The following is an 11,184-nucleotide window of genomic DNA, read 5'->3' on the forward strand; positions in this document are numbered from 1 at the left end:
AATTAGTTTGGATTATTGCCCTTGCTCCCTCTGTCTCTCACCCATCTCCCCCACCTTAGCCACACCTCCTCCCCCTCACCTTTTCCGGGCTCTCCCCTCACTTTTTTCCCCTCTCCGTCTTTTCTATCTTTGTCCACTTGTCGTCCCTCTGCAGTATGTCTTCTTTCTACCTCTCATCAATCAATCAATCACATTTTATTTGTGTAGCTCATATTCACAAATCACAATTTGTCTCAAAACTACAAAAGAAAAATCTTTTAACAGGGTAAAAAGAACGTAGAAACCTAAAAGAAGCCACATGTGAGGGATCCCTCTCCCAGGATCGACAAATGTGCAAGATGTCAAGTGTAAAGAAGGACATAACCAAGATGAAGGTTTTTTTCTACCCCTACCTGCTTTCTCTCCTCAGGACCCCTCATTCATTTCCCACTCACCCTCTGCTCCCCCAAACATATAACGTTCCAAACATGTAGGTCGTCGACAACAGAGAAGTTTATTGAAGCCTTTTCACGACATTTGTTTTCTCACACGTGTCCATCAGCACAGTGGTTCCCCCCTGTTTCAACCCCTGCTGCCTTTATTTTCAACATGTAAATGTTTCTTAAAAGCTAAATGAGTATAAAAGAGTTAATAATGACTATACTGCTCTACTGATACTTGAGAAGAGAACAAATATTTGTTGCCATGTAAATCATATCTGATCTGCATGCTCACATGTTTTTAGCATAACTTGAGATCTGTTGCATAAAGTGGAGTAACCGGGTGGCCAGAGACATTTCAAAGCATTTCCCTGCACTCAACACTGACCTAATCCCACTCTGTGCGGGTTTAATCCCTCCGCCCTCCCTCCCTGTGGTGTGATTGGTTAATCCCTGCGTCTGTGCGCCCTGGTTGGTTAACCCATCCTGGAGGGTGCAGTGCACTTGTAATCTTCCCCCTCAGCACTGAGAGTTTCAGACAGACATTTGTGCTGTAATCCCAGGGAGCAGCAGATGTGATGGGGGATGGACAGCACGGAGCAGACCTTGAGGAAGGTGAACGCAGGAAGAGAAAAACACGGCACGGTCTGAGAAACAAACACGCAGGCCCCTGTTTACTTTTCAACTTAAAAATATGTTCAAAAAGCAGAAACTTTGGTTGCTACTGGCTGTAAAAACAGAGCTTTGATGACAGCTTGATTATATTTCAAAGCAGTGCTCCTCATAATCATGTGGGGCCAGGCAAAGTAGAGTGATATGTCTACCTGGATGGGTCTTCATCCACCTTTAGAGTATATGCACAGCATATGTAGAAGCTGGGCTGTCTCTCTTGGGGAAGCACACACTTCACCAGAGGCCCCACTTACAGGGTAGGATCATCGGTGGTGCACTGAGCCTTTATGGGGGGGTTAAAGGGGTTCGGAGTTGTGATAGCAAAATGTGTTAGTATGCCAGACATTTTAAATATTGTGGTGCTTAAAACACCCTGTTGTGTTGATGCCTCTGCTGGGGGGGTGATAACCTCTGTGTGTACAGTGAATCACCCAGCTATCTCTTACATATTGATTAAGTTGTCTTTAAAACGTGTTCTCACCCTGAAACACCTCTGAAGCCGTAACTCATACCTGGCGTTAAGTTTCATTTGAGAAATAAAGACAGTGTGAGATATGTGCTGATCCTCATTTTTACTGCCATAACCAGGTATGAATAAATAAATATAAAGAAAGAAAGTTATTTAGATAGTGTAGTGAAATGCAGTATGTCCAGAGGTGGACACAGGATTGGGCAAAAGTGACTCAGGAGGTACAGTGGGTCATTCACTAACCAGAGGGTCAGTGGTACAAACCCGGCTCCTTGGGCATCTAACTGAACCCCAAACAACTGTTTGACACTGTGTAATATAACACGTTCTGTAGTATACAGTAGCCCTGCATGAATGTGTGAAGGAATTGTAGTGTGAAGTGCTTTGAGTGGTGGCTAAGATAAAAAGAATAAAGACTTATCTATTTTCCAATGGATTCAAACTGAGTGGAAATCATCTACCACAACTTCTTCTGTACATGTACTAATGTTTTCATTCTTTGAACATCATCTCAGAAACATATGGCATAATGCAGTTAATGCTCTAAGCACCCCAGTGACCCTGCTCCGTCCTTACTGTGAGCTGGACACTTGCCATGTTCTCAGCAGCAGACATACTGTCTGTCCTCCTTTGTGTCTTTTCTCTGACCCGAGGTGGGTGAAGACCTCCCTTTATTTTACCTCTGATAGGCTTGTAGTTATTGGTTGCTTGGGTTGGTTTGGTAAAGGCTTGAAGAGTGATGATTTTATAGGGTAAGTATGTAATATAATAAATACAATATAATAACATGAGGCAGGCTCTGGTCTCCCCCCAACTTAGATGGGAGATAACAAATAATAGTCAAGCTATAACATGTATTAACATATCAACCTGTTCTTTAAATTGTTAATGCTGGTGTTAATATAAACCCCAAAGCAAAACTTCAATATATAGCATATTAATTATAATAAAAAGGCCCCAAAACCATGACAATATTGCCTGCGTAATAATATACATTCCACACGTGTGGAATGTATATTAGCTCATGCTCTGTTCATGTTTTCCTGCGCTTACATATAAGAGGTTGATTTGATGACTGTTGCACTCATTGGTAACATAAATGTTGAGACGCTCAATTTAAGTAGAAGTATCCTATCCAAAATTGAAATATATAAATATCAAAATGCATAAATGCGAAACTTTCTTTTTTTTTTTAAATCACATTGCTCAGGGCGTGAAGTCTGTTCTGAAAAATATGGCTCCGTTAGAGGGCGCTCATACTTCTCTGAAGGCGGTTGGTCATCAATACAGTCAAAAAGAAAGTGACTGTGCTTTACTTTGGTCAGATATATGTTTCAACTATACTAAATCTAAGAGATTTTATGTTTTAAGATATAATGCAAAAATTACCTTGAAACGCTTCAAAGAGACGGAGATCAAATATTGCTGGTGCATTGATTCACGTAATATAATCCTGAAAATGAATTTATCCTGTTGAGCAATGTGTCACAACGTCTGAATAAACAGTCTACATGCTACAGCCCTAAATGAAATATCATAAGTTAGGTATATATTTATTCAGATCATTCCGACTGGAGTTGACCTCTGAACGTGAGACAAGTAATCGGTGACTCTAACATGATTGATCTGTGAGAATCTGAGCGCAGGCTGTTAAAGTCACTCTCATTGAGGCGGGTGCAGCTGAATTATGCATGTAAAAACTGAGTTGAATCATATTGACTTGCCAGATACAGACACAAGATACTTACTTAAAGAAACGGGTGCTGTGTTCGTTTAGATGATCAGTTCAACACCAACAGATTTACACTAACACAGAACAAAACCTGGTTCAAATGTGCCAGGTTATTGTCCTTTTCAACATTAGTATCCAGTTAGTACCGACTTTTGTCTGTGTGGTATGTTGTTAAAGGATGCCCCCTTGTGGCCGCTCCAATCTTTCTTTTGGAAAGTCCCAGAAACACATCAGAGTCCCTCCGATCTATCTAAAGTAAATAAATCACACCTGCAGCCATCACTTTATTCTAACATATATTTATTAACACCACAATATGAGAAATTTGGAAAATACAAAGATCAGCTCATTTATACGTCTGAAAATCTTGAGGAATAAGAAATACATAAAACAAAACAAATATGAAGTTATATTGTGTATCACACATTTTGAGAAAGAACAGATTATATATGCTCAGATCTACAGAGTGCAGGAGACGCAGACCCTAAACATGCAGTGTGGCTTTCACCATGATTCTATTCATAGTGTTTTGACAAGTCTAACATCTATCTGATAAACATGGAGAGACAGAAGCCTATACCTGATCTACAGAGAACAATTGATTGGAAGAGGAGACGTTAAACCATCGCCCCCTTGTGGCTGCCCTAAGGATAGAGGTGGCCAAGGAAAACAAAGAAGCCCTTCGGGATTTTCTACAATACATCGGATCACTGTTAAAAAAAGAAAAAAAAAGAAACTGACAACCATGTTGACAATATCAATATCGATTCATTTTCTCTTATTTTTGAAGTGGTTAAGGAAGAGATGCTCATCCTCGATGTATATGCATAAAAAACGTACTCTAAAACATTTGGTGAGAACACCAAAAACAAAATAACTATGAGAGACATGACTTCAACATATTTCTATCACTTCATGATAGGGTTACGCTAAAGTCTACTGAGAAGCTGGGCACGGCTGGGTAGAGAGAGGGGGATGGGGTGGAGGCAGGTGGGTGGGGTGGAATAAAGGAAGGAGGGCAGGGACAGGTAGAGAAAAACAGGAACATTAGTGAGGTGGACTAAAGGTTCATTCCACGGATGCGGTATGCCAGCTGGATGTCTTTGGGCATGACGGTGACGCGCTTGGCAAAGCAGGCACACTGGTTAGTGTCCTCAAACAGTTCCACCAGGAACGCCTCGCTGGCCTCCTGCAGGGAGAGGGGACGACACATGTTAGCAGGAGAGTTTTGTCAGTTTAAGAGTTGTGTTATATCTTTCGTAGCCCATTTAGATCGATGCAAAATATGTGCATATTATATAGCTTTAAGACTGGGAGCTCTGTTTGTGTGCGTATTATCCACGATGTCATAGTTTTCAATATGTGTGACTAAAGAAATACATTGTGATTCACTGAACAGTAGAGTTTCGGACAATGGCTGATGATCTAAGCGAGAGGAGCAATATTAAAGCAGGTAACAGCACAGTCTTAACGATAAAGAAGCTTTAGAACCAGAGTTATTTTCTGCTGACCTGTTGTCTTTATTCTTAAAAAGAAAAAGAAAAAAGTTTATACGGAAAAGTCTATGCTTTACAGTGAATTCCGTCGGCTCTTCCGATAACACAAACGATGTGTAGGTGTTAAAGTGTGTTTGTATTGGCCGCCGTAGGTCTTAACTGGTTGATATACTTTGTTTACAGACATACCTGCAGGGCGCCGATGGCAGCGCACTGGAAACGCAGGTCAGTCCCGAAGCCCTGAGCAATCTCCCTTACCAGGCGCTGGAACGGCAGCTTACGGATCAGCAGCTCAGTGGACCTCTGGTACCGACGGATCTCTTTTAGAGCTACGGTGCTGGGCCTGAAACACACAACCATGATCTAGATCTGAGGACGTGCTGCAGTACACGGAGAAGTGAACAGCGGTCAGTGTGCATTCACCATATATTTGATTCATTAGGTAGATATTATTCTCCCCCAAAAAATATTATTATATCATGTGATGTTTAGTTTTGTCATTTAAAGAAAATTATTTGTTGTATATTTAAAAAAAGGCAGCAGCCAGTCAGCTGACTAAAGACGAGTTGGACAAATTGAAGTCTGCTCACAATAGTGAACAAAACATAAACTCAGGTATTGAATTCAAGTCTGATGGGAGCCTTATGTCTGCAGATGTACTCTTTCTTGACGTTTTGTCGATCCAGGACCCAAAAGATTGAGTTTCATTGGATCTGTGCGTTACTCCAATTTATGACAAGTTGAAGTGGATGGTATTACCTGTAACGATGGGGCTTCTTCACTCTGCTGGTGGAGGGGGCGTTCTTTCGGGCAGCCTTGGTGGTAGGCAGCTTACGTGGAGCTCTTCCTCCAGTGGATTTACGAGCGGTATGCTTGATACGAGCCATTATGTCAAAGTATCACTTGAATTGGAGACAAGAGGACTTCTACAAATAATTACAAATAATGTAGTTCATGTTATTTCGCCCTGTAAAACGGCTTTATATAGAAGAACACTTCAAAGGATCATTAGTTGTCAGTTTGCTTTAATGTCACAGTATCACTGGTGTTAGATTCCTTTGATGTCTTAGATGCTTTTAAAGTATCATTATAGAGAACGCTCTTCTCTTTGTTTTATGGTAGCAGTAGTGCCCGTTTATTAGAGGTGTTACGGTTTCTGAGAATGACGTATGTTGTCAGTTCCCCTTTTACCTGTGCATGAGACGGATGAATAGAGCCGGTGCACATGAGAATAAACTACTTAAACAAACGCTACGCTCATACTTTTTACGCCAAGTTACACTGCGCGAGATAACTTAACAGATGGAAAGGTCAAAGATTTATACGATCTGAAGAGAGAAAAGAGTGTGTTGATCTGAAAAGATCTCTAAATCTGAATACATCCAAGTGTAAGGCACTTTTATTACATGCAAAAAAACAGGGGGGGGGGGGGGCTGTGATTTTAGGTCATGATTTCTGTGATGTCATCAGGCCGTCATTTAGATCAAGGTTGTTCGTGGCATGTGATGACTGAAATTCAAGATAATTAAGATCGACACTTCATTGAAAAATATCTTTTAATAAGCTTTGCTGCATATTATTCTACTATTGATACAAAAACAATGAAAAATTCAGTTTTGGTTCATTTAAACCAAAGAGAGGTAAAGAAAAAAATAATTTAAATTCAAGTTTTCCTTTTTCCTGTGAACCAAGAACAGGCCAAGTGCTGATACTAAAAATAAATAAAAAATCACGTATCAATTTTTTGTCTGTTAACAAAAGGACAAGGAAAGTATCAGCAATAAAAACATCAACAAACGAAACTACAGTCTTCTTCGGACTGCATAATTGTAATTAAAAATTACGTTTGTCAGGCAAAAGGATAGAATTACGCTTTTAAACTCGTAAAAAAAAAGTTAAACCATATTTTTTTATCCTGCTGAACTATTTGTCACGTGTGAATAAACAGTCTACATGCTACAGGCCTCAATGAAATATCATAAGTTAAGTATATATTTATCTGTAAACATGTTTCCCCAGTTTCAGATCATTGTGTTCATTTAGATGATCAGCTCAACACCAACAGATGGACACTAACACAGAACAGAACCTGGTTCAAATGTGCCAGGTTATTGTCCTTTTCAACATTAGTATCCAGTTAGTACAGATTGTTGTCTGTGTGGTATGTTGTTAAAGGGTGCCCCATTGTGGCCGCTCCAACCTTTCTTTTGGTAAGTCCCAGAATCACATCAGAGTCCCTCCGATCTTCTAATGTAAATAAATCACACCTGCGGCCATCAATTTATTCTGACACCTATTTATTACCACCATAAAATGAGAAATTTGGAAAATACAAAGATCAGCTCATTTATAAGTCTGAAAATCTTGAGGAATAAGAAAAATATAAAAGAAAACATATATGAGGTTATATTGTGTATCACAAATTTTGAGAAAGAACAGATTATATCTGCTCAGATCTACAGAGTGCAGGAGACGCAGACCCTAAACATGCAGTGTAGCTTTCACCATGATTCTATTCATAGTGTTTTGACAAGTCTAACATCTATTTGATAAACATGGAGAGACAGAAGCCTGATCTACAGAGAACAAATGATTGGAAGAGGAGACGCTAAACCATCGCCCCCTTGTGGATGCCCTTAGGCTAGAGGTTGCCTTGGAAAAGAAAGAAGCCCTTCCGGATTTTCTACAATACATCGGATCACTGTTAAAAAAAATAAAAACATGACAACCATGCTGACAATATCAATATCGATTAATTTTCTCTTATTTTTGAAGTGGTTAAGGAAGAGATGCTCATCCTCGATGTATATGCATAGAAAAAGAATAGACACCATATCCACAACGATAATCAATATTCTCAAGCAACCAAGAGATTCTTGTTTGTTGCGCACAAGTGGCATTGAAGATCAGAGCTCACACATCCACACAAACACACCAACAGACCAGCATCCCCTCCCACTACAGATCACTGAGGTGAAGGAGGTGCAGCGAGCCGTCGGGCTGAGTTGAGAGGGACGGACTGTGTGGAGAGGGGAGGAGGGTGTTCAGATGGACAATGGCCTGGGGACTAGTTTTAATAGCACCCTGCTGTGGAAGTTGCAGCTCCGCTTAAGCAGACTAGCCCCTCGGACAAGTCCTTCTGATTTACCTGTGTGCCACACAAAATGCACCTACCGGTCCACCACTGTAGAAAAATCCAGGTGAGCTCAAGGGTGGGATTCATGTTTCGTAGTACCACCCAAACCCTGTGATGCCTGATTGACCATGTGTGCACAGTGAGTCTGATCTGCTAAACCTTTTACATGCACAAAAAAGGTACCCTAAAACATTTGGTGAGAACAACAAAAAAAACAACTATGAGAGACATGACTTCAACATATTTCTATCTCTTCATATTAGGGTTACGCTAAAGTCTACTGAGAAGCTGGGCCAGCTGGGTAGAGAGAGGGGGGTGGGGTGGAGGCAGGTGGGTGGGGTGGAATAAAGGAAGGAGGGCAGGGACAGGTAGAGAAAAACAGGAACATTAGTGAGGCTGACTAAGCGCGCTCTCCACGGATGCGGCGTGCCAGCTGGATGTCTTTGGGCATGATGGTGACGCGCTTGGCATGGATGGCACACAGGTTAGTGTCCTCAAACAGACCCACCAGGTACGCCTCGCTGGCCTCCTGCAGGGAGAGGGGACGACACATGATAGCAGGAGAGTTGTGTCAATTTATGAGTTGTGTTATATCAGGGATGGTGAGCTACTCTTGAAATTACCAGCTCAACAAGACCTACGGAAAGGTCTATGCTTTACACTGAATTCCGTTGGCTCTTCCGATAACAGGCTGGTTTCAAACGATGTGTAGGTGTTAAAGTGTGTTTGTATTGGCCGCATTAGGTCTTAATGGGTTGATATACTTTGTTTACAGACATACCTGCAGGGCGCCGATGGCAGCGCTCTGGAAACGCAGGTCAGTCTTGAAGTCCTGAGCAATCTCCCTCACCAGGCGCTGGAACGGCAGCTTACGGATCAGCAGCTCAGTGGACTTCTGGTACCGACGGATCTCTCTCAGAGCCACTGTGCCGGGCCTGAAACACACAACCATGTTCTAAATCTGAGGACGTGCTGCAGTACACAGAGAAGTGAACAGCTGTCAGTGTGTATTCACTGTATATATGATTAATTCTCCCCAAAATTGTTTTAATATTCTATCATGTGATGTTTAGTTTTGTCATTTAAAGAAAATGATTTGTTGTATATTTAAAAAAAGGCAGCAGCCAGTCAGCTGACTAAAGACGAGTCGGACAAATGGAAGTCTGCACACAATAGTGAACAAAACAAACTCAGGTATTGAATTCAAGTCTGATGGGAGCCTTATGTCTGCAGATGTACTCTTTCTTGATGTTTTGTCGATCCAGGACCCATGAAAAGATTGAGTTTCATTGGATGTGTGCGTTACTCCCATTTATGACAAGTTGAAGTGGATGGTATTACCTGTAACGATGGGGCTTCTTCACTCCGCCGGTGGAGGGGGCGCTCTTTCGGGCAGCCTTGGTGGCGAGCTGCTTACGAGGAGCTTTTCCTCCAGTGGATTTACGAGCGGTTTGCTTGGTACGAGCCATTATGTCAAAGTATCACCTGAATGGGAGACAAGAGGACACCTATACATTACAGTTTCTAATGTAGTTCATGTTACATCGCTTTATACAAAATAACACTTCATAGGATTCATTAAGCAAGTAATTATTTGTTGTCAGTTTGCTTTTGTCAATGTGTCAGTGTTGTTAGATTCCTCTGATGTCTTTAATGCAGAGGTGAAAAGAGTGTTTTTGGCCTAAACAGATCTATTAGTCTGAATACATCCAAGTGTAAGACATGCATAAACAAGACATTGCATGTTGCCACCAGGGGGCGCTGTGATCTTAAGTCATGATTCTGTGTAGATGCATCGGGCCAGGACTCGTGTTTCTGATTTGGACTCGATTGCCCAAAGTATGTCTGAGATACACAACCTCCTGTTTTGATGGTGTGTAATTAAACATTGACACCATGCCACGGTCACACCATGTGATGAAAACGCAAAATTCAAGGTACAAGATGGAGATAAAAGGTCACCATCTTGTTGAGATGACACTCATCTCCATATGAATTTGATCTAATGAAAGTCCTAGGACAAGTAATTGAAGTAAAAATATAGCAAACGGACAAAATGGTCACTTAATCCAAAATGGCGGGCTTCCGTTTGCGTTTTTCCAATTGCACCTCTAGACTTTTTTTTTGTCTGATCATGATAGACCTGGGCTTCGATTTTTGTGAAGATCGGTGAAAGGTGAACTGAGGGGCCTTACCTTAGGTGGCGCTGTTGAGCCATTTCGCCCCGCACATTTCAAATTACTCCAGAATACAATTACTTTTGGGTTTTTTGGAATTCCTTCAAACTTCGGTAAGAATTTGAGCATCTCTAGGCCCTGAAAAAAAGCCGAACAGGGCCATAGAAATTCTTCGAGCACCGTCAGGCTAAATCTGATATGTTCAGTGTTGTTGTTGCTCTGGTAGTGCTCTGGCACAGACACAAACAAAGCACGCTGAGCCAATCCCGACACTGCTGCCTGCTAAACCACACCAATCACAGAGCAAGCCAGGCCCGTCACTCTACAGCGCACCAATCAACAGCGTCTCTCTCGTATTCAACGACCAACACAGTTTACGTCTGTGGGGCTGTGAGGCGAGAGGATCAGCCGTAACCCCGCCTCCTACCGCAACATTATGGCCGCAGAGCCAAACGAAGCTTTAGCTCTGTCACACACACATACACACACAAAGTTTGACATGTTCTCCTAAAAACACGAACTTTGCGCACACGAGCCAACACGAACACACAAGAGACACGCGTGGCTGAGCGCAAAGCTCCAGCGGCCGAAGAGGAGACGTCGGGTTGACGCGGAGCAGAGGCTCAAGTGGAGCAGACATGAGAGCAGAGGAAGAAGAAGTGAACCCAAACCCCGAGTCTGATGCTGTTTTTCTCCACAGCGTCGAAATAACCGCTCATTCCCGCTCTAAACTACTTGTTCCGAACACTCTCCTGTACACCGCACTTTAAACTGCTCCTCGGTGGAGACAGGAGCGAGAACGTGTCACTTACCGGCGGTGAATTTAACGCTGCTTCTTCGCTACGGTACGAGAGTGTTGTGCTTGTCTGGCAGAGTCGGATATTTACTATCTCACACAATGGAAGCGGAGCGGGAGCAAAATGGCGGCGGTGTCAATCACTCGTCTCCCACAATGCAACTGTCAACATTTGTAAACACGAACTTTTACTATCAAATACTTTAAAACACAGTGTTACATAATCGAGTTGATGACAAACACCACCTTAGTTTTACAGGTATTGTGTTGTTTAAAGTTTTTTAAAG

At 42.0% G+C, this 11,184-nt stretch overlaps 2 protein-coding genes and 1 long non-coding RNA gene across 3 annotated transcripts; 1 reads left to right on the forward strand and 2 right to left on the reverse strand.

The window, feature by feature from the left end:
- Positions 1-3,629: 3,629 nt before the first annotated feature.
- LOC133969307 (histone H3.3A-like) lies at positions 3,630-6,003 on the reverse strand. The gene is made up of 3 exons (XM_062405707.1): positions 5,548-6,003; positions 4,978-5,131; positions 3,630-4,481 (listed from the first exon to the last, which is right to left on the reverse strand). Exons 1-3 carry the CDS (start codon positions 5,673-5,675, stop codon positions 4,353-4,355), a joined length of 411 nt encoding a protein of 136 aa, XP_062261691.1. The 5' UTR covers positions 5,676-6,003; the 3' UTR covers positions 3,630-4,352.
- LOC133969309 (uncharacterized) lies at positions 4,524-5,553 on the forward strand. The gene is made up of 3 exons (XR_009924194.1): positions 4,524-4,745; positions 4,972-5,195; positions 5,443-5,553. It is a non-coding gene; the product is annotated as an uncharacterized LOC133969309 (long non-coding RNA).
- A 1,065-nt stretch (positions 6,004-7,068) lies between the features above and the next one.
- Positions 7,069-11,068, reverse strand: LOC133969306 (histone H3.3A). The gene is made up of 4 exons (XM_062405706.1): positions 10,914-11,068; positions 9,266-9,409; positions 8,706-8,859; positions 7,069-8,453 (listed from the first exon to the last, which is right to left on the reverse strand). Exons 2-4 carry the CDS (start codon positions 9,391-9,393, stop codon positions 8,325-8,327), a joined length of 411 nt encoding a protein of 136 aa, XP_062261690.1. The 5' UTR covers positions 9,394-9,409; positions 10,914-11,068; the 3' UTR covers positions 7,069-8,324.
- Between the last annotated feature and the right edge of the window lie 116 nt (positions 11,069-11,184).

The sequence above is a fragment of the Platichthys flesus genome, chromosome 15, assembly GCF_949316205.1.
Source record: "Platichthys flesus chromosome 15, fPlaFle2.1, whole genome shotgun sequence".
Classification (NCBI taxonomy): domain Eukaryota; kingdom Metazoa; phylum Chordata; class Actinopteri; order Pleuronectiformes; family Pleuronectidae; genus Platichthys; species Platichthys flesus.

Coding starts and splice junctions, on each gene's coding strand:
- LOC133969306 (XM_062405706.1), bottom strand. CDS start 9,393: ATGGCTCGTACCAAGCAAACCGCTCGTAAATCCACTGGAGGAAAAGCT. Junction 8,860..9,265: donor AAGAAGCCCCATCGTTACAG/GTAATACCATCC, acceptor TGTGTGTTTCAG/GCCCGGCACAGTGGCTCTGA. Junction 8,454..8,705: donor CTGCCATCGGCGCCCTGCAG/GTATGTCTGTAA, acceptor CTCTCCCTGCAG/GAGGCCAGCGAGGCGTACCT.
- LOC133969307 (XM_062405707.1), bottom strand. CDS start 5,675: ATGGCTCGTATCAAGCATACCGCTCGTAAATCCACTGGAGGAAGAGCT. Junction 5,132..5,547: donor AAGAAGCCCCATCGTTACAG/GTAATACCATCC, acceptor TGTGTGTTTCAG/GCCCAGCACCGTAGCTCTAA. Junction 4,482..4,977: donor CTGCCATCGGCGCCCTGCAG/GTATGTCTGTAA, acceptor CTCTCCCTGCAG/GAGGCCAGCGAGGCGTTCCT.